At 35.0% G+C, this 23,192-nt stretch overlaps 3 protein-coding genes across 7 annotated transcripts in view; 1 reads left to right on the top strand and 2 right to left on the bottom strand.

Moving 5' to 3' along the window:
• atl (atlastin GTPase) overlaps positions 1–10,220 on the top strand; it is a 99,358-nt gene extending 89,138 nt beyond the window's left edge. For all 3 annotated transcript variants that reach the window (XM_071598113.1, XM_071598111.1, XM_071598114.1), the window contains 4 exons: positions 2,220–2,441; positions 5,678–5,892; positions 6,713–6,779; positions 7,169–10,220. In XM_071598113.1, the coding sequence (XP_071454214.1) occupies positions 2,220–2,441; positions 5,678–5,892; positions 6,713–6,779; positions 7,169–7,318 (654 nt within the window). In that variant the 3' untranslated portion in view covers positions 7,319–10,220. The remainder of the gene's footprint in view (positions 1–2,219; positions 2,442–5,677; positions 5,893–6,712; positions 6,780–7,168) is intronic.
• A 7,603-nt stretch (positions 10,221–17,823) lies between these two features.
• On the bottom strand, positions 17,824–19,287 carry LOC139698916 (uncharacterized). Its single transcript, XM_071597873.1, has one exon. It carries the CDS (start codon positions 19,285–19,287, stop codon positions 18,373–18,375), a length of 915 nt encoding a protein of 304 aa, XP_071453974.1. The 3' UTR covers positions 17,824–18,372.
• Positions 19,288–19,370: 83 nt separating this feature from the next.
• On the bottom strand, positions 19,371–23,065 carry LOC139698915 (retinol dehydrogenase 13-like). Of its 3 annotated transcripts, none has more exons than XM_071597872.1 (8): positions 22,930–23,065; positions 21,972–22,058; positions 21,647–21,765; positions 21,402–21,557; positions 21,210–21,314; positions 20,290–20,502; positions 19,966–20,176; positions 19,371–19,483 (listed from the first exon to the last, which is right to left on the bottom strand). In XM_071597872.1, exons 2-8 carry the CDS (start codon positions 22,025–22,027, stop codon positions 19,381–19,383), a joined length of 963 nt encoding a protein of 320 aa, XP_071453973.1. In that variant the 5' UTR covers positions 22,028–22,058; positions 22,930–23,065; the 3' UTR covers positions 19,371–19,380. The 3 variants fall into 3 exon arrangements, with proteins under 3 accessions (XP_071453973.1, XP_071453972.1, XP_071453971.1); XM_071597871.1 differs by lacking the exon at positions 22,930–23,065 and adding an exon at positions 22,811–22,824; XM_071597870.1 differs by lacking the exon at positions 22,930–23,065 and adding an exon at positions 22,575–22,665.
• Positions 23,066–23,192: the final 127 nt, after the last annotated feature.

The raw sequence follows: 23,192 nt of genomic DNA, 5'->3' as shown, positions 1-23,192 counted from the left end.
CTTGTCTTGGGAGTCACTTCCACTAGAGTCATTCATGACTTAATTTCTTAATTTGCCTTTCCTCTTGAACCATTATGCCTCATATGTTTTACCCTTATCCAATCCCCAGCCTTTATTAGCCTGCTTATTTCTCATCGTATCTCTCCTTTGTTTACTGCAAATACTTAAATGACCCCTCATTCAATCAAAATGTATGCTATGTTGGCATGCTCCAATTTCACTTCCATGCAAGAAATCTAAGATCTTTTCATGAACTCCACATAAAATCAATGTAAATATGAGCATAATATGTCTTCGAATTCCTTGTAATATCATATTTCCTTTGTTACACACCCCACCGCTATGTGTAATTTAATAATTTTTTTAGCAAGAAACATTAGTTAGTTCTAGAGAAATCTCTTTTGTGGAATTCTAGCCTGTGTCCTTAGAGTAACATCTAGGTGTCTTGCCCTGCAATGACATAGCTTTAAGATCTTTCCCACCTTGGTGGAAAATATCTTAAAGCTATGTTCTTGTTCAATTATTGAACCCAAACTGTCATTATGCAGTCTCTCTCCGGATTAAATACAAATATGTACTTTGATTGGGTAATCCATGAACTCCATTCTCTCTGTGGGCTTACTTAACCATAATTTGATATGTTCACATTATGGTTTCATGAATTCTTGGAAATGCTGCATCTTACAAGATTTGAGTACTCCAATTTTTAGTTTTTCATGAATTTCACTTCAGTAAAGAATTCTGTATGCATTAGAACATCTCCTGTATTTTATGTCCTGGTGTAATTAATAAATATCAATTGATCATGTGTAGGGTGTGGCAACATAACTTTCTTTTTGAAAGCGTTTTGCATTTGAAAAAAGGAAGTTATGTTGCCATGCACTGTATATTACTGCCATGCATTTTGCCTTATCATGTTCATGTTTTGTGCATTCATCACTCAGAGCTAGCAAAGTAAGCTAGCTAGTAAGTCATGGAGTCTATGATATGCATGTTTGCTATTTCCAAGGTTTCTAGCTATTTTAGATGACATTGAGTTCTTATATAAATTGTGAGACTCCATGCATGTTGGACACCCTTCACTACTTGAACTATTAGCCACTTTCAATGGAGACGTGTGCTGCAGTCTTGTTGAAACTCCATAGAATGGATGCTTGTGAAATGTGTCCAAACATTGAAAGTTGGCAATTAACCCTTAATTTTTATTCTGCTAAACAGGTGAAGAAGAGGAGGGCTTAATCACTGTTACTACTTTTTGTAATTCCATCAAGTATCCTTGATGAAGGGTTGAGCCCTTGATTTGACAGATTTTTTTAGAATAAGTTTATATTGTGATATGACTTAAGCATAAAAACCTAAACACAACAGTGCAGTTTGAGCACAACATGTTCAAATATATAAAGGAATTAATTTGTCTTTTATATCACCTGAATGGAATATAGCTGTTGATAGATATGCCACGGAATACTGTATTTGATTGGCTCACAGAACATTTCTACAAGAACTTCTTCTCTTTCATTAACTTCTTCAAGTCCAGATTTGTCTCCCTTCCAGTTGGCAGAAAAAGTTTTACTGTTAGTTACAGACTGGGCCGTGGACCGTAAGTTTTATGATCTCCATAGGTCTGATCAAAACTTCTCTTATACTCAACTTGAGGGAGAAGCCTTGCAAACGGTGCTCAATCAATAGCATTGACGAGTATAAACAAAAAGTCATACTATGTTGAGAGGTTCAAGATTAAGATGCTACATCCATTGGCATTTTTATCTAATATTATTTCATTGGCCGTAGAAGTAGAAACATATTTATTTTGGAGATTTTGTTTGGACTGTTTGTGCCAGAAATGAATCCAAGAAATGCAATTCCTTCATAGTCCATACTTGTAACTTTTCAGTGTGCTAACACTTAATTGGTGTGCAATATCTTTGAGAAAATTTCAAAATAAATGATATGTTTATGGCTCAAAGGGCCAGATCATGTCTTTGATTTTAATTTTAGATGCATTTCATTTTGTCTATACTAAAAAGCATACAACCCATATGCTTCTGGGTGATTATTGCTCTTAGCTTTCAATATTTGATATTTTTAATCAAGCATGATCAAAATAATGGGGTGTTACTGTATGTTCTATTACTTGGGCAGTCTAAGTAGGAATGTAGATTATTCTTTTGTATCCACGCTAAAGGCTTTAAATGCAATGTCTTTATCTTTATATGTAGGCAACTGCGGAAGCAAACAACTTGTCTGCTGTTGCTGCGGCAAAGGAAATGTATACCATATTAATGGAGTCAGTTTGTGGTGGAACAAAGCCTTTCTTGAATACAGCACATTTAGAGGCAGAGCACCTAAGAATCAAGGATAAGGCCATGGATTCCTTCCTTAACAAAAGGAAAATGGGAGGAGCTGAGTTTTCAGAAAAATACAAGATTCAGTTGACTGTGGTAAGTTTCATTCCCAGTGTGTTTGTTTAAATTTAAATAATGATCAATGTTACTCGGAATTCAATGAGTGAACACTGTTAGGGATTACATCTGGCTGTTAGTTTAACCAGCATACTTGCTTCATATTTGTTACTTCTTTTAAATACTACCACTTTTGATTTCATCAGGCATTCTTTATTTGTGCCGGCTAGGAAACAGGTTTGTCATCATTTCTTACATGTTCTAAATGCATAAAAGTGTATTCACTATACAGGCCTTCAAAGTATGATTCAGTCTGAATTACTGTCAATTTTCTAATTATAATATAATCCCATTATAAGATGGACCTGTGTATTCATAAGTGAAATATGAAAATGTTCTTATCACCTGACCTAATTTTCTAACATTTCCCATAATACAATTTAACCACATCTGCATCCACCATGAAAATATTATTTGAGAAAACCTACCCTTCTCCTCCTCTGCAAGGTGTGGCACAAATTTTCAAAACAATTTTATTACTGAGATGAAAATTTTTACCACATTTTTTGCACAGAACTGTTTGTATGATCATAAACAACAAATTTTTTTAAAAATGAATCCTCCACTTGCTTGAATGATGGTATCCATGCTCAATCTGAAGCATTCACAGGCCTGTTTTAATGTGCCATGGTCCATATCGATGAAAGGCATTTCAATAATGGTTCTCAATGATGCAATGTTTGGATGTCTTGACTTGTTCGTGAACCTTTCAACCTCACTCCACCACACATGTAATGCAATGGATTTTAATCTGGGCTGTTGGGTGGCCAAAATTCTCTGGATCAAAACTTATTGATGTTGTCTGATAACCAATTTTGTACCAAATGACTCGTATGGGCTGGCACACCCTCCTGCTGGAAACCATACAGCCTTCCAGATGACACATTTTCCATCCACAGCTTCACTACATTTGTCTGAACATGGAAAGAAACTTCTTTGTTGATATTTTCCCCTTTGTTAAAGAAATGCCGTGGCATAACATCACCCTCACTGGATACAACTCCTACCATGCGAGTATTTGCCGGAAATTTTGTTCTGGAAAAATTTTTGTCAGGGTCATGGGCAAGCCGGCAGTCGTTTCTGTGATGGGTTTTAACATCCACAGTAAAAGTTTTTCGTCAGAAAAAAATCTGCTTTGTTCAGCAGCGTTGTTTTTTAAGGAACACAAAGTGGGTTGCAATGTTCAACTCACTTTGCTCTGGCGGCTTCGGAAAGCATCTGTCTTATTTTAATGGTGTAAGACTTGTAGCCGAGGTCCTCCTCAACAATTCAACTCAGTCTTTTTACTTCTACCAACAATCAACGACCATTTTCGGATCAATTGGCCTGAATCCTGAAAAATGAGCTCCTGAGTCCATTGAATGACTTTGGGCATCCTGACAACAAAGTCCTTCTAGTGAGTTTTCCTTGCCAGTGTTGTAAAACCATTGTCAGACTTCTACCACTCATTGTACAACGACATCATTTTCTGTTGATTTCAGGTACTGAACCAAATAATTTCTGAAAATTTGAGAACCAAATAATTTCTGTCGCTGAATGACCAGCATGTACACTTTTAATAACTGGGGTCTTTGGTTATACTCCGCACTTATTCTCTGCATTGTGACTGTTTTGAGGTTATGAGTATTCTCTACACATGTTAAGCTTATTTGGGTGCCAATGTTAACCTCAACGAGTGGTATAAAACGTCAGGAATTTAAAATTGAATTTTGTTCAGCTGCATCCTGTATATGCGTTTCTACACATATTTTGTATGCTGAAGATCCATTTTTGTGTATATCATATTGGCAGTTACAAGTTATAAATACCATTTTATCTCAATGCAACAATTTCAGAGTGTAAAAATCATTCGCCTGGACTGGGATTCGAACCCAGATCCCTCAATATCCGGTCGAGTGCTTTAGCCACTTAAGCTACCGAGGCGTCCTATTAAACTCTGAAATTTTGGGGCTTTTAAAGGAACAAGATGTTGTGACGAAATACCGTACATACAATGTCACAGGTATTCGTAGTCGTGCGCGAGGCGCCACAGTCCACGAGGTTAAAGCCAACTTTAAACACTTATGGTGTTTTCACTTTGACAAATTCCACTGATTGTTAGTAATGAAAGTTACCAAAGCTGTCTAAAATTAAATGTACTGAGGATCTTATGATTATAGTCGGGTCAAATTTGGGTTGTTAACTGTCCTCATTATCACCTTATTGTTAAAAGACTAGGTAAATGCCGGTTGACATAATTTAAGGCATAATTTGGGTTTTATTTATCTTTCAATCTATATTAGGTAACATTTTTTCACATGGATGTTTAATGGATGATAAAGTTTCCTTTGAATGATATAAAGTAACATTCTGATGTAGAATCCAGGGAGATTTTTCATGATGAAGAGAATTTTTTTAAAGTACTGTTTGGGAGGAGTGTATGGTGGGCAGAAAAAGTAATGGGGTGAGTTAAGTACCAAGTGCTGGTTTTGATATTTGATCCCCCATTGGGTGTGTTCAGGAATAGCTACAAAGGGTATAGCAGTGGTGAGTAAAAAGGGATTGAATTACTTTGTCAAAGTCATGCATCTGTGGTCATTGCTATTTTAAAATGTTTATTCACATGCAAAGGTTTTTTAAAAACCCTAAAGCAATTCTCCTGAAAAATACATTAGACTCTCAATAATACTACCATCATTATGGAGAGATAAAACTGCAGAAAAATGAGTAATTTAAAATATTGATAAAATCAGGGTGTATAGAGTAATAACACTGAATTGTATTTCGGTGTATTTTTTTAATTTAAGGAACCATGTTGCAAACTAGTAAAATGGCATTTGAGATACCATAGATAAATGCCATAAATATGTGCCCATTTTTCTCATTTAGAGTCCTTATTTCAACTCTTAGATGTTCCATATATTTAGCTTGGTTAAGTTAGCATTGAGAAAAGGAACCAGTTTTTTACAATGAAAGGGGACTGAGGGATCAAATAAACATTTTTTAAATTGTTACATTAATAATAAAACTATACATTTATAGCAATGCCTCCCAGGAGGTTTTACCTTTCAATTTTTTTCCATGATATGTCTTCCTCGGTCAGTCAATTTAGCATGGATTGTGCCCTTGTTAAAAAATAATTTAAAATACTATTTTTTTAATTAACAAGATTACCACATTTATTAAGATTTCATGTTATTGCATTAATTTGCAAATATTTTTCACTTCCATCCCAGGACCTAGAAGAGATGTATAATGCTTTCAAGGCTCATAATGAGAGCAAGAACATTTTCAAAGCAGCCAGGACTCCTGCTGTTTTCTTGGTGATTGCTCTTGTTGCCTACGTCCTTTCAGGGATCTTTGGTCTAATTGGTATCTATACTTTGTCCAACCTCTGTAATATGGTGGTGTTAGTCTCGTTCATCACTCTTGGAGTTTGGGCTTATGTCAGGTAAGAATTTTGTTATTTTAGTAAAAAAATTTTGTAAGCTTGAATTTGTCTGCATTAAGTAAAAAATGTTTATTCTGTCTAAGAATTTGTTCATGCAAATGTGAGACAAGTCATAGATAAAATACATATTTGTAGTTGTACACATATATTATAATATGTATATGGCTACATCAGATGTGTAACATAGCAAACAAAATTGATATAGCGCTGCCCCATGTATTCTTTCACATTTTAATATGATTTTTCAGTGAAATATCTTAAGTTTTCCTTTCAATTTCCAAAATCTTGAATATATTTTAATGAACCAGATAACTGGTCATGTTAGGTTTTTCCAGTATTACAGTTTATATTAGATTTTTCCTGTATGTCAATCTTAAGAACGGAAAAATTCTAAATACAAAATTGGATTAAATATGAAAAATATCTTATGATATGCAAACTAGTCTAAAATATAAAAATAAATTATGAAATATATATTTTGTTGCATATTCATTTCTCAGAAAGTACACTTGAAGTCTTTTTGAACATTAGCTTTGATAAAACTGGTATCAGTTGCAACCCCTATGTGTTTGAATCTTCTTAATTTTTTAAACGTGGGAAAGTTTTTTCTCCTTTTATTTAGCAACTTCTCAACATTATATTAGTGAACAAATCTGCTTAGAATATGTCAGCATTTTGTAAAATTAATCTTTGTCTGTAATTATTAAAAGTCCAATCTCTTTTTTGGTGTAAATAAATGATTACTTACTAGATTAACACTTGTAAAATGAGATTTTGATTTACAGATTGAATTAATGGTGATATTTTCCACCCTCTGTAGGTATAGTGGTGAAATGACTGAAATAGGCACAAACATTGATGATTTAGCAAGTACCCTATGGGAAAATGTGAGTATAATCTCAAACCTTTCTTCTGTTATACTTGACCTTTGCATACCAAATGATTGTCGCTTGCCTTTTGAGAATTTCTCTTCGCTTCAGTGAATTCACACGGTACACTTAAGTGTTTTAGCACCAATGAAGCAATGGTCAGCCTTTAAAACATCTCAAGAAGATGCAAAATCACTGATGGTCAAACATGCATGTATATTTGAAAATGGATTGATTTATTCACTGCATCAACATGTCATTTCAATTTTCATTCATTTTGAGTTGACCACTCATTGAAAATTGTGTACCTTGCCGCCATTACATTGATGAAAAGAACAAATAAAGAAGACAGTTCATTGACACCCAGAATATTATGTTCTAAAAGCCTGTTTTGTACTCCATTCAAGGTTATGAAGCCTATCTATCAGCAGTTTCTTGAGAAGAGCATAGAGCATGCTGCACAGAAATCAGCCACTGGTGTGATAGGGATGGGGTTGGCCGCTAATCAGACTATGTTTTCTGGGCAGTCATCCAATGGGGGAGCAAGGATATTGTGATCCCAGATACTTGTTTCATTCCCTCATTTTGTCGTCTTCTCTTCCCCAATGCACTACACAAAAAAGTGGTCTTGCAGCAAATGGACTGCAGTGGACATACCCCTTTGGACCATTTCCCATTTGTCTGGTACCTCTGCAGACCCATGCGCTGCCTCCAAAAGCCTAATACTCAGAGGGCTTTGTAGCACTGCATGTGCTTAATTTATAGGTATGGCTCTATGGAGGAGTATTAAATTGACCAATCAACTCAGTGCCTGAAATTTTATCTTCCATTTGATTAGATAATATTTTAAGAGTGTAGGTGTACTTGTTTTTTTGACATGACAGAAGAGGACATAAGAAGAGCCATGTGCCAGACTTGTGGCACTAAGGGCAGTTTAAACAGTTTTGTACATATGCAATATTTAAATATTTTCTATTGTGCTTGGTTGATATTCTTAGTTTAACTATACATCCATCTACAATCTTCATTTCACTCATTTTCCTATTGTTTTGCCATTTGTTCAATCCATCGTTGAATCCAATCTACTACCTTTAAGTCTCAATGATAGCAAATTTTTGGTATCTTTTTGTAATATTAGACGATGAAATTTATATTTCAAAGTAAATAAGCTCAAAGAGTCAGGAAAGCATTGCCAAAAATCCAGTGGAGTAATTTGTGAAATTATATTTTCTGCAAAAAGTTAGATGAAGGCATGGTCTGTCTCATAGTGGATTTTTGTATTATATGTAATTGTATAGAAAATTAATATCTTTTTTAAATTACTCAAATAAGAATTTGGTGTTGAATACCAAATAAAGCCGTACTTTGCCAATGTATCTGAAGTTGTATCAACTCCTGCAGTAACTTTAGTGTACATGTATGACTTGTGGCTGTGTATGAATGAAACAAATGATAATTTTCAAGAGAATGGGAACATTTTAAACCCAGTGAGAAAATGGATATATATTTTTTTCTTATTGATGTGCATATAACTCGTAGTAGAATGATTTACTCAATGTTGTATCCAAATTGGAATGTGCCGCAGTAATGCCCACAAAGACATAATGTGCTTTAGTGAGCTCTTAGTGTCAAGTACCTGCCTTGGATGGGCAGAAATAGGTCTAGAATAGACCGTTACCATGCAATTCAAAGCAGATTATTTTGAAAGTTCTCATTGTTTTCTTTAACCTGTGGGAAAGGGGAGCGCTTCCCTTTGAAAGACACCTTTTGCACATAACCCATATTTTAGGAGAGTATAAGTCCAGTTAAACTCGTTCCTTCTATTGTGCCATAAAAAAACTTTCTTCTTTGCCCATCCTTGCCGTAACTTGGTTGGCTACTGAATGAGTTCTTCATTGTTAGAGAATTTTAATAATTGAATGTGCAAATTGATGACATTCTATTTTTGCTGCTCACAGAAACTGCAGTTGGATTGTTTAATTGTTGTTATATCCCTGACAAATCAATATTTTCAGAAAAACTGTGATAAGTGTATAAACTCCACTAAATCTACGAAAAGATTAAATGAATGCCATTTTTTGACAGGGTAGGTTATATGTGCACTTGTTGCTGACACCCGTAATGTATAGGTTAGATTTTACTGTAACCCTAATAATGGTTTGGGTTGCTGAAGAATTGTTGCAGAATAGTTAAGTTTGGTTGAGTGTGAGTGTTTCATATCACAAGTACTTTTCCATTAGGGTGATGTTGATCATGTTATTGTTGGCTGTGTTTGTGTTTTTTGAGAGAAAAATATTATTGTAAAAATAGTGCTGATTATGTAATTGTAGCATGGTTCTAATTCTGTAAGTTATTTCTTAAAACTAATTGGTATCTCTCACCTACAGCAATTTTCTATTGGCAGCTCTCGTGATGTTGCTATGTTAACTGTGCCTATAATGCTGCTTTTAGGAAGTTCACGATGTGGTGATTTTTATCTCTTACCTCTATGTGTACGGTAGCGGTCAAATCTAGTTACATTATTATGGTTTAAAACATTTTTCTCATATTATTGTCTTTATTTATTTTTATGTGTACACAGTAGATACATTTCAATGGTTGAGCCTTTACCATCAGGCCTAAAAGTATATATGTATGAACTAATGAAGGTTATTATTTCAGTAAATGTGATCATACTCATAACCCTTGCCTGTCATAGTCTTCAAACATTAATGCTATCTGAAACTTCGTTCTTTGCTCTCATCTGATATGATGGTTCTTTTGAACTTGGTTCAAAATTTAGCTGATTTGGTTTTCATCTTCAGCTGATTTATCTTCCCATAGTTTTATATTCATTCTCAAGCATAATAAATAATTTTGTTTGGTATTTTTCAATGCATTCTCTTATTTTTCTGAAATGTCTGTAAAAAAAGTTACAGATTCATTTGTTATTCACTTTAATGTAGATTGCTACTTGTATCTGAAGTCCATGTCCACGAGCAATACTCTCTTCATCATCTTGCAAAACACAATCTCAACTATTTACACAATTTGTAACATGCATTAACTCCAAGGAATTGGTTTAAAAATAAGAATGTGTCAACATCAAGGGTAATCCTTGGGGAGAAATTTGTTTGTCGCAAGAAGGCATAATGAAATGAAGATGTGTTCTGATGTGGTATAGTTATGAAAATTTGAAAGGGAATCTTAACAATGTGTAGCAAGTCTTCATTAGCACAAGTGGTGTAGTCCATCATTCTTGTATGAATAAAAAAAATGAGGTCATAAACTTTCCTCATTTTGAATTGTATTTTTCAAATCTGAAATAAAAATCGTATCAATGTTGTTCTCAGGCTGCAGGGAAAATAAAACTTGGTAACACCATTTTTTAACATTTAAATATAAATATATACATATATATCTTGGTCATATTGACATGAATTATAAGTGGTAAGAGAAAAATAAACATTTACTTTCGTATTCTTGTGTTTAATTTAAAATCCAAGCTGATAGTAATGCACAGGTGGAATGGTTACCCCATTAAAAGTATAATATAAGCTAGACCATCATTTTTCAGGTGAAAGAAGAAATTGTTTTTTAAAGAACTCATGAAATGACCTCTTGACTGAAGAGTTAGGCATGATGACTTCTATGGGAACACATCTGGTTACTCCCCGTCTTTCATTGTTCATAATTTCTCTGATCACACGTCTTGGAGAATTTACATTAATCTGATATAATGCTTCCTCATAACCCCATCTTTTTCAAGCAATTGAAGTTCCTCATTATTACTTCCTCTTCTTATTGTCGTAGTAGTAGTTTTGAGGGGAGGCGACCGACAGCTAAGGTCATTTGCGCCATAGGGGATGGACAGGAAAGGATGAAGGGTGGAGAGAAACCCGGCGTACTCTTTACGAAAGGCACCAAGGGGTCCGCAGTTTAACGTCCCATCCGACGGACGGCGTACTCACTCAAAGTGCCCTCCACAAAGCACCTCAAGTAGGGATCGAGATACCTCTGAAAAATATTCAACACCGCCGGGATTTGAACCCGGACCCTCTGGGTGGGAAGCCAGTACATTAGCCCCCGCACCATCTCGATCCCCCCTTCTTATTGTCTTAAGTCATTGAATACCAAAGGTTAACTTAAAGAAGATGAGCACCTTCATAATGACATGGTTGAAATTGAGCCTTAATAATCAGTGTGAAAGAGTTTTAAATTATTGTCAACGTTTACTAAAATTCTTTTCACTTTTTACCATGCATTTTATTGCACAAATAATATTCAAAGAATGTGTTTGTGGAAAATATCTTAATTCAATAATATGAATGATTTCATGTAATTAATTCAGTATTCATTAGAGCTTTGAGATATGAAGATAAGTAGACCTAATAAATTCAGAAAATGAACAGAACACAAAAATGTTTGCTTCTATGTGACAAATACTACAGAGGACAAATTCCCAGGACACTGCGGAAAATCAAATTTTGATAAATTTTGATTCATTGATACAAGTGGAGCAACATTCCATAAAATAATTGGATGGATGAACTTAGGGTGGCAATCATACAGGGTACATGAGCATGTGAATATTTTGTGCTTTGTTATAATTTTTGCGGCAGTGATCTTAAGGATTGTTACTCTAAGCTATCTATTTGTGCTGAAAAGTCTGGAGAATGTAATGCAATGTGGACATTGTTTTTATGCCAATGAGAAATTTAATGCTGAACTAAATATTACAGTGCTATTGACGTTAAATGTCATATCTTGTGAAGGTAAAATTGTGGACAGGATGTGTAGTCCACACAACTTAAATCTGAATAGCTTTTTACTTGTCTTCTAATGACAAATTTTGTAAGTTTTGAAGATTTTGAGGTATTAAAGCTTACCTCTACAGAACATGCTTTCTGTGATGTAAATCAGTATAATTATAGCTCTTCTAGTTGTAGTAAGTTACTATCTTTGATATATAACTTCCATTTTTGATTGCGTTTGAAGAAAAGAAGTTATGTTGCCGCACCCTGTATAAATATTCACAAGTTTTAGATAGAAGTTTGAAAATTTATCATTATTTTTGTTTGGTTTGTGTAGTGTTGACATGATTACTCTATCTGAAATCTGCCGCCTGAAAATAGTTATGACCTGGATTGGTTCACTGCTGTAGGAATGAAGGTGCTGCCGTGGCACTACTTGAGTGACAAATGGCTGGGCCGGATAGGTCATGAGGTAATTAATATTTACATGGAAATTAGTGAAGGAGGAATTCATTGGAAAGTTTTATGCCCAATGTGCCTAAAATAACTTGGATGTTCCAGCATTCATGAGTGATTTAGAATATGACTTAATGAATAAGAAAAAGAAATAATTAATATTCTGTGATTTTAATTTGGGCATACTAATCACCCCTCAGTTGCAAGAAGAAACTCGACCAAACTTTCACCTCTGCAATAGTAATCTTCCTACTAGGCTATTGAATAACCATGGCACCTTAATCGATCACATTTTTTCCATTGAGCTGGGTTATAGTTTTTCAACAATGCCAAAAGTATTATATTGCTATTATTAACTGTGATATAATTGAACACAATTCATTACTTTAAGATATGAGATATTCCAGTTGTTTTTTGGCTCAATAATATCCATGAACATATGAAGAACACCAATGAAATCAAGTACATATAAGGGAATAATAATATCAACACCCATGGGCCAGCAGTAAATTGTTGGATTTCATTAAAAGGAAACAAAATGTATATGTATACATCAATCTCTAATGGAGTATTCATCATTAACATAGGATTACCTAAGAAAACAATATTTCAACTGTCAAAATGCAGTCCCTTGGAAAAAGAAATTTAAAAAATAACTAAATTCTTAATGCTAAAAAACTAAATTCATTGGATGATATAAGAAATGGACAGTTGTCAACGAAATACTTACGAATGGTGCCTTAATTGGGATTCATAGTAAAATACACAAATGTTTATGATTTGGAAAATTAATTATTAACAATTAATTAGCAACATATTGGTTCAAAACTAACCTGCTAAGTATTCATCATACCACCAAACAGCTACTATAATCAACTTCAACAATTCTTGACTTTTATAGCCAACCAGTACCAAAGAAGTAGTGAGTACGTTATTTTCCTTAAAAAAACACTTGCAGTATCTCTTTGAGTTAGCCAGAATATGCTAAAATAATGCATTTAAATCTAAATTCTTCCATTGCATTGCCAGTAAATGTTCAAGTACCATTTAGAACATGTTTTTCTGACTAACCTCAAGGAAGCTAGAATTTCCAGAGCTTAAATATGTTGATGAATCAGAATTAAGCAATTATATTCCTATATCTCTACCATGACCGTATCAAAAATAAATGAGAAAGTTTCATGACGAAGACAAACTTTCCAAACAAATGTGACTTCTTTTATTAATATCAGTATGGTTGTACTGAAAATTGTAGCACAAATGTTCTATGCTTTGAATACAATTGTTAAACTCCAAAATGTCATAAATAAAGGGAAATTGACTCCTGGTTTATTTATCAACTTGACCGAGGCATTTGATACAATACGAGGGTGGTCCCAGAAGTACCCAGCCTGACCTAGAGATGGTCGTAGTTGTTTTAAAAATATGACTATTAGAAAGTACCCAATATATAAAGCATATCTTTCAAGTTTGAAGACGCTGTGTTGTATAGCAGCCATCAATAGTGAACGTTTTCAGCAAATTTGTGAAAATGGAGAAAATTGGTCATCGCTATGTGATACAATACTTTTATTTGAAAGACCTCAGGCCAAAAAATATAAATGCTGAACTGGATTCTACTCTGAATGAGTCTGCTCCTTCATTTACAACAGTAAAATATTGGGTAGCAGAGTTTAAACGAGGTCGCACGAGCTGGCAAGACAAGCATCGCATTGGTCAACCAAATAAGGTGACGACTCCATAAACGGTGAAGAAAATTCACAGAGTGATACTGGATGATCATCCACTGAAAGTGCGCAAGCTAGCAGACGTAGGAATTTCAAAAAGTGTGATGCATCACACATTTACAGAAAATTTGGGCATGAGAAAGCTGTGTGCAAGAGGGGTGTTTGCTCACACTCGAGCAAAACTAGTGTCGTGAAGATGTTTCAATTGAGTGTTTACCAAAGTTTCACAGCAACAAAGCAGAATTTTTACGCTGTTTCATAACCATGGATGAAACATGAGTTTATTACTTCACACCTGAGACAAAAGAACAATCAAAATAATGAATTCAAGAGGGAGAACCATCTCCAAAGAAGGCGAAGACCGTTTCATCTTCAGGCAAGGTCATGCCATTGGCTTTTTGAGATGCGCGTTAGATAATTTTCATTGGCAATCTTGAAAAAGGAAAATCCATCCATGGTGAGTATTATGCAAACTTATTGCAAAGTTTGAGAGAAGAAATAAAGCAAAAGCAGCTCCATTTGGCCAAAGAAGAAAGTGTTGTTTCATCAAGACAATTCACCAGCTCAAAAATCCATTATGGCAATGGCCAAACTTCATGAATTAAAGATTGAATTGCTACCTCATGCACCCTATTCACCAGTTTTAGCCCCCTTGGATTATTTTCTGTTTGCAAACTTGAAAAAATGCCACAGGTGTCACAGAAGATTTTCCAACCGTGAAGAAATGATGTCGGCAGTTAATTGCCATTATGAGGAGAAAGACAGTTCTTACCATAAAAAGGATATCGAACTAATTGAACATCATTGGGAAAAGTGTATATAGCTGAAAGAAGATGACGTTGAAAAATAAATAAATTTTTTCAAAATTTTAGTGTTTTCTTTGTTGGGTCGGGTACTTCTGGGATTACCCACGTAGGTCATTATTTGCCCTTATATAAACTTGGAAGAGATGAAAACGGATGTGTATCTTTAAATGATTTGACACTTATCTACCAGGAAGAATTCAGTATGGCTATTTTAATCATGTGAAAAGTTGCTCACTTCCTTTATTGTATGTGGGTACCTCAGGGATTAATGTTAGGACCTTATTTTAATAAATTCTGACCTCGGTGGTGGCGGGGTAACGTCCTCATCAGCCGATCCAGGGTTCACGGGTTCGATTCCTGCCTGGGTGGGTTTTCCTCCACCTAGGACTTGGGTGTTTGTAATCATCTCCATTGTTTTCACTGTCCAATGTGAAGGCCAAAAAGTGCTGTTTTTGGATTACGGCTAAATAAATGAAATTGGTTATTTGCCTCTCTTAGGAATGTCTCTTTTTCCTGATGGTACAAAGTTTCTATGTCAGCCTAATATAAAAAGAATGTAGCATGCTATAAGATCTGAATATCTTAGATGAATGGTTCATTATTAATAATATTACCAAAATCAGTGACATACTTTTTCATAAATCAGCTTACCAACTTAGTATGTTGATGAACCCCTCGACTATTAGAGGAACTGCAATCAGTGTCGTTGACTGTGTTAAATACCTTTGCTTTAATATTGATTAAATTTTATCCTGGGAATCTATGTTTGTAACATGAAAATTAAATTGGGCTTGCTATTGCAGTACTATAGCAATTGGGACATTTAGTTCCAAGACAATAAGCCAAAAGTATTTATTTTGCTGCAATTATTTGCCACCTGTTCAATTTGATAAACATTTGTTGTTAATGCAGAAAGGATGCATCTAATTTATTAACAGTACTGCTTATAAGAAGCCTCAAAATTCTGTTTAGTCGGGACTTCCTAACCCTTACTGTAGAAATCCATCAGTAAGCTAATACTTTCATATTAAAATCTAAAGTTCAACTATCTTTCATGACCCATTTCTTTTAATGAAAACATGACCTATCACACTTAAATGGTGCACTTATCTAAATCCTTAGAGACATGCCCATGGTAAAAAAAAAATCCATTAAGGTACATGTACACCTTACTCTCAACATGGTATGGCATTCAATCCATTCGCTATCTGGCCGTAAAAACATTATGACCTGCCTTATGAAAAGAAATGTATTCATTCTCTTAGAATGTTCTCAAATAAAGTTAGAAAGTACCTGTGGAATTGTCAAAGTTACATCATTGATAATTAAGAAAATTCCAGTAACAATTGATGCTGCTGAAACACAATGAAAAATCAGTTAATTTATTTGGATAACACCAATATATCTCAAATTCAACATCTTCCCAGGAAGGTTTACCACCTCCCAATAGAGCAATAAATCTTTGAACTTTCAACTGGTATCAAAAGCAATTAACACTTGACAACCCAAATTTCCAGCAAGTACAAACTTTGGCCCACCATATTAGAAAAATATATAGCAAATTAGTATAAAGTTAGTCTATAAGGGTAGTCTGGATGCTCACTAGAATTTTATTCAGATTTATCCCAATTTTAAATAATAAGGACGATCCAGGTTCAAATAAAGTTTGATAAATTAATAGTTAAGAGCTTGCGCACATAGAACTAACACATTGTGCAAACAAAAGGAAAAGATTTAATAACAAATGGTGAATTAATTTTTCAGTGATGACATGATACATCTCTTAGCATAAAATTTTATGCAAATACAAAGGAACTGCAGGAGATGCTGCAATAGTAACTTTTAACAAAGTCATCTACTAATGTGCCTTACACTGAAACAATTTGAAGGTTTCGAACCCAGAACCCTCAAATGTCAAGCAGAGGGCTTTAGCCAGTTAAGCTACCTTTTTTTTTGAGGCGTTCTTTTACACTTCAAGATTTTTGAGGGCTTTAAAGGTACAGGGCGTTATGACAAAATTTCATACATACAATGTCACGGGTATTCACAGCCGCGTGTTTGGCACCCCAGTTCATGAGATTAATGCCAAACTTTAAACTCTAGAGAGTTTATCTTTGTCAAATACAAAAAAATCCGCAGGAGATACCATGACAGTAACTTTAAATGGAGTCATCCACTGATTCACATTGCAATGCAACAACTTCCAAGCGTAAAACTCATTCACCTTGACTGGGATTTGGACATCGGACATTGGGGGATCCAGGTTTGAATCCTGGTCAAGGTGATCACCATCAGGAGTAGAAGGTTATTTAGAGATAGTTCAGATTTTTTAGGAAGTTTAGAGTGAAATATAGCCATCTCTTTATCTAATATCAAAAAAGGCGCCATGGCACATTCAGTGTAATACCTCAACTAATGAACAGTCTACTGCCAAGTGCCATTTCCCTTGCACCCAACTAGGTAGAAAACTGGCTAAAATGAGCCAAAGCTTGGATCTGAAGCCTGTACAGTAAGGAGAAATAAAGATATGTATTAGGTAAGGAAGCTTTACAAAGTGAGTTAATAATTGGCACCTAAATAAAGACATAAGGAAAATAATACTGTAAACTTTAATATGGAGAAGAATATGAAGAACTTTAATATGGAAAGATAATATGAAGAAGAATAGAAACAATAAAAAGGACAGAGAGAAAAACAAACAATCTTCTGGGCAAGAAAGGGTAAAGAGAAGGTTATTTGGTGAAATTGGGAGAAAAAGGCAGAACAAGTGGATACAGGAGATACTGAGAGGTAATGGTAAGCTGAAAACAGTAATATGGGGTAAAATGCTGGGAAAGCAAAGCAGAGGAAAGAAAAGAATGAGAATTTTGGATGGAAGTAAGGGAGGTCAAAAACATGCAGCGCTTAAAAATAAGTTATTGTAACATATATATTCAGGGTTTACAGATATTTTGTGTAACGTTAGTTCAAACTTACAAGTACATTAGTGGGTATGGGTAGGGTCCTAAGGAAACCTACCCCAAGCTAATCGGTTAAAACTAACAAAAAATAATAACACAGAATTATTTTAGCCAACCAACACATGCCAAATTATATTAGCATATGCATATAAGTGAAATCTTTATATATTTAAAAAATTATGAAATTTAGATGGGAAAGGGGTAGCGGCAGAAATGGAGGAAATTGTGCATCATGCACCTATTAAAACTATCATCTTGTTTTCATACCACAATGTATCTCAAGCATAGAAAGATCAAAACAATGATCTATGGAGTCCCAGCTATCTTTTTCCATCCAATTAGACTTATTGAATGAAAAAATGGCAAAGATATCCTTATGATTTTATTATTTAAAATTCAATAGAATATAAACATATTTAAATGAGAAAATGTCTGGTGATTATTATGACAAACTACAGTTTTTAAGGAGACATTTTTAATCTTATCTTAACACATTTAATTATCATTAAATTCTACTATCCTACTTTTTGACAGCAAAAATATAATTCATACAAAAATACCCATGATAGAATCTGTATATGACAAAATCCAACACACTGACACAAGGTGATCACATTCCTCAAAGATGCACTTTGAACTTTAAAGTCTAGAAATTGAAATAACCACAAATAGGACGCATAACCGAGATTAATAATGAGATTTCAAAACAGATTATTCCGTAAATTGGATTGCACTTGAAGAGAGTATTGAAACACTGGTGTAAACATGACATTCAATAATTACATATCACATAAAAAAGCTTGGCACAATATTTACGTCCAGGTTATACGGGGAAAAGGAATGCAACTATAGAAAACTGAATGATAATTAATACAAACTGACAGTTAATTTGCCCAAACACCCTGTGTTCCCCAAGGACTCCCCAACATTCACCAAAGATTGAATGCCTTCTTAACTGCAGCCCCATACCTCACATCCAACTCCTTCTTTCTTTTCTTTGCTTCAAGCAAAGCTTTCTTCACCATCTCATTCTTGGGCTCAAGCAACCTTGCCCTCTCAAGATCCTCACATGCATGCTCATACTCCTGCAAATGGGTTCGAGCAATGCCCCTCCGGTACAGCACCTTGACATTCGAGTCATCCATAGCAAGTGAGCGGGTGCACAGATCATCAGCCCTCAAATAGTTTTTGCGTTTCAACTGGCAAAATGCCATATTTGCATACAAGGCACCCCTCAGGGCCTTGATCTTGCTTTCAATCTCATCGCCATCCACCACGATGCAAATAAGGAGACGAGTTGCTTTGCTGAAGTGCAGGAAGGCATCCACAACCCTCCCCTGACCAAACAAGTTCACCCCAAGCACTCGATGCCTCAATGCCTCTTCATACTTCTTGTCATCAGACCACATATATATTGGTGGCACAGCTTCCACTTCCAAGAGGTTGATCTGCAGGCTGATGGCAGGGTTAGGTGTCTTTTGTAACAACTCATGGTTCTCCTTGTCCTGCTCCCTCGAGCGAAAGAATAGAGTGGCCTTGCACACTTCTAGAGGCAGCATGGAGCATACACATGTCTCCAGTACACGGTCCAATTCAGAATCTGCTTCTCCAATCACAAGCAAATCTGGAACATTAACCAGGGATGGGGCAAAGTACAAGGAGTTGTTAAGGGCTTCCTCTTGCTCCTTGCTACAGGGGAATCCTTCTTCAAAGGTAACATATTGAATGACTAATCGGCACTTTGCACCCTCATGGGCCATAGGTCCCCACTTGCCTGGTGTCACAACACTTTTTCTGACGCACCTATCAGATGAAACCCAAGTGCCTCCCTCCTCCACCATCATGAATTATGATTATGTAAAGCTACTGCACAGATCATATAAGACTAATATTGCATCTCGACTCCCTTCTAGATTTAGTTGAACGAATGCAATCTCCTACATATCCTTGATTTCGCACCACTTTGAACTTCTTTCCCAGAGTTCCTCCATCAAATCTTCCCTGCAAGCTAACTCCGAAGGTATTCCCTCTTTGCAGTTGCTGAAAATTTCAAGGGAAATAATTCATTAGCAGAAATCATGAGAATTACATTCCAAATATACAAGAGCCTCGGCAAAATTTTTTTTTAAGCTAGACAACTAGTTCGTAGTCAAAGAGAAGAGATCATGAGCACAGTTCACAAAGGAAAACACTTTAGAATAGGAAAAGACTTCCCTTCTAAGGTTTAGATAGAACTAACATTACAACTATTCCACCACACAAACTAGATAAACAATTACAATTAATTTGGTTGCTACAGAAAAATTAAAGCAAGGAAAAAATAACAAATGAGAGGATTCAAGTCTGTAGAAAGAGATTAAAATATACTAATGCCACGATTGAACTGTGTACTGACTAAGAGATGGCTCAAGAGTTAGAATTTTTAATAATTATAACACAACATCTCATTGATTTTACCCCAAAATCTTTGTGGCCCACAAATGAAAAAAACTACACATGAGAGAAATGATATTTGTGCATACCAAATGTAGTTCCCAGTATCTTCAGAGTTAAGAGTGGGTCGAAGAAGAGCATGTATAACAGACTGAGCACCTTCTTCAGGAGTTTTGATAACTAACAACCTGATTGGTTTTTGGACAGCAAACAATAGGGGATTACTCAAGTATGGAAAGTGCCTGAATATGTTTGTTTCCACATTCCCAGGATCCACAGTATCAACAGTGACATCAAATCCTGAAATCAAATATGCTAGGTGAAATAGTGCATCAAAAATATTTATTACCAACCTAATTATCATTGCATACTAATTCCTTTGTTATTATATTAAATAAATCATGTAAAATTACCACTGAGCTTTTTGGCAAGCTTTTTTGTGAAGAGAATGAGACACAATTTTGAATGACCATAAACTCTGAAGTAATCATATGAACTATCAAAGTTACAGTCATCAAAATTTAACTCTGATGCAAGTCTATGACCATCTGAAGCAATATTAACAATTCGTGAAGGAGCAGATCCTACTAAAATCTCTAGCAGCAGATTGGTGAGGTAGAAGGGCCCTGCAAAAGAGGATAATAAATCAATGGAACCCCTTCATAATGAGTACAAAAGAAAATATTTTGCTGCTCCACAAGCTAGCAGTACACAATGCTTAGGATGAGGAGCTTAACATCCAGCACTTGAATATTTTTCACCCATTTCGTGAGATTGGTTTGTGTGTGATGGGAGCTTAAACCTTGGGGAATATTTACTTATGTTATCATGGGTCAACTGTAACTAATGGCTGGCATGCAATCTGTTGGAAAGACCAGGGAACAATATAAGTTGGGAATTTACAAGCATCAAGCAGCAGAAATATCCCAGGCAATTTGACATCATGTGGAAAAACAGTAATTTGTTTACCCTGATCCTAATGACAGAAACAGAGAAAAACACTCGCAATTTTCCACTGTATAGTCTATATACAAGTGCTTTTGTGTTTCTGTCATTATGGAACGATCCCACCACATTACACCTGAATGTCTATAGTAAACTCTGGTCCTCTTAGTTGCTTTAGTTTTTGAAACTATGTTAATGGTAAACACATTCACTAGGGGGAATGGAAAATTGAAAGACATAAGCTCAGTAAAAATTTATGGATATCAATTCTAAAAATAAGCATGGAATCTTTCATGCATAAGCTCATTCAATGGCATAAGCTCATTCAATGGCATCATCATTTCAATATGATAACACATTATCATCGGATAAAAGTATCTTTACTTGCCCAGATAATTGGTTTGAAATGTAACATCATATCCATCCTCAGTTAAAGTCTTGGGGTAATAAAATACTCCAGCATTATTCACTAATGCATACAATTTTGTATACCCTGAAGATAATTCAAAGAAAAAACATAATTAAACGGAATATATATTTGCAATGGAAATACTGAACATTTAATTTAAGTTTAACTTGCCCCGCTTGAATTCTTCAACAAACTGGCGAATACTTTTAAAAGAGTTTAAATCTAAATGTATGGTGGAAACACAATCGTTGCCGGTTGCTTTGGATATCCAATCTTTAGTCTTTTCTGCTTCACCCAAATCACGGCATGCCAGCACAATCTGTGCTCCTGTAACAATTATAAGGGATTTACATAGGAGTCACTTTTTTTGGCTGTTCGCATGGCTAGTAATACACATTTTTAAACAATCAAATCACCTCTCTTGGCCAATTCCAAAGCGGTTGCTTTCCCAATTCCTGAATTAGCACCAGTGACTATAACCACTTTTCCATCAAGGTGTTGGGTACAACGGCATACTCCTCCAGCAAAACTGCGTCTGTTGGGTTTCGCAAATTTTTTTCCTGATTAAAATACTATACGCCACCAATAACTTAACCAACGTCTAAGACATTTAATTGCAGGTAGCATTTCTATAAAAATTCTTACAAAGCGTTGTATTTTTGTTCCTAAAAAAATACCAACTGCATAAACAACTAAGAAGAATTATCAACATTCATAAGAATAACATGCAAAATAACTCACTTGGTGAAATATAGGACGGCAGATGCAACACAACCTACAGCTATCAATGTCCACATCTCTAAAAATTTGGCTAATAATAAGTGGTAACTAAAATCCAAAACCAAGCACAAAATTAATATAAAACCACAACCAAAACTGTTAATCACAGAAAATAAAAAAAGCATGAGGCACAAACATAAATTTGCTTTACATCCCTTAACCGTTTCGAGTGGCAATACAGGGAAAGTTGATCAACTACGTGAGAAAGAGGCCTAAAACAAATATGGTTCTTCAATGAGTCGCATCTGTTATTTTCATGCAAACATAAACAAGGTAAATATAGTAATAAAGCCATGCAATGAACTTGAAACGTTACATTAACTCTAGTTTACTAAACCTTGACAATTGTTGTCCAATAATTCATATGAAATGTCTTAAGAGAAACGTTAATGATAATTCTAAATTTAAATCGCCAATTTCCAGTAAACAAATGGGTTTTGACTTCATATGGATACAAACAAAACATGTCAAAAATTTTCTCCCACGCCTTCGCAGTACATTCTAATTTGAAGAGTGCCTCTGACTCAAACTCTAACTCAAATAATATAATTAATTTGACTTCACCTTAGGTTTATTCTATTTTTCACTCAACGAGGGTGGAAATACGGAATTGAAAACTAAGTTCAGTCAATCAGATACTCCATCATATTATTCGCTTTTCAAATGTCTTTGCAGATTGATCGCTGTGGTGAGATTGGTTGGATGCAGCATGGGAAGAATAACGAAGCCAATAAGCGTTTCCACAACAGAATCGTGCAATTTAAATACAGAATGCGCTAATAATAATTTGTCGATATTACCTTTTAATATTGAATTTTCGGCAGCACAACGCATGTAAAATTAAGGAGATGAAATTGTATTAGAGCAATTGAAGCTGTCAGTAACGTTAATAGAAGTGTAGTCTATTCATTTGTATGACCTGCGAGATCTTATATACAGCAGACTCAGCTACCCTTTTCATAATTCTTTTAAAAGAGAATATGCTTTCAGTTGTAGATGTACGATCTTAATCATTACATTACGGGAGAAACTGAAAAAGCGAATGGGGAAAAAGTGTGAAAGTTGGCCCAGATATCCATAATGTCCAACCTACGTTTTAGAAAACTCTGAACGGGGCCAGAGGCCCGACCATAGAGACAAAAATGTTGATAAATCACAATTATTAGTAGTAAAGTAAAAGCA

The sequence above is a fragment of the Hetaerina americana genome, unplaced genomic scaffold (assembly GCF_022747635.1).
Source record: "Hetaerina americana unplaced genomic scaffold, ioHetAmer1.1.p SCAF_9, whole genome shotgun sequence".
NCBI classification, from domain to species: Eukaryota; Metazoa; Arthropoda; class Insecta; order Odonata; family Calopterygidae; genus Hetaerina; species Hetaerina americana.
This window is presented reverse-complemented; position numbering and strand designations above follow the sequence as displayed.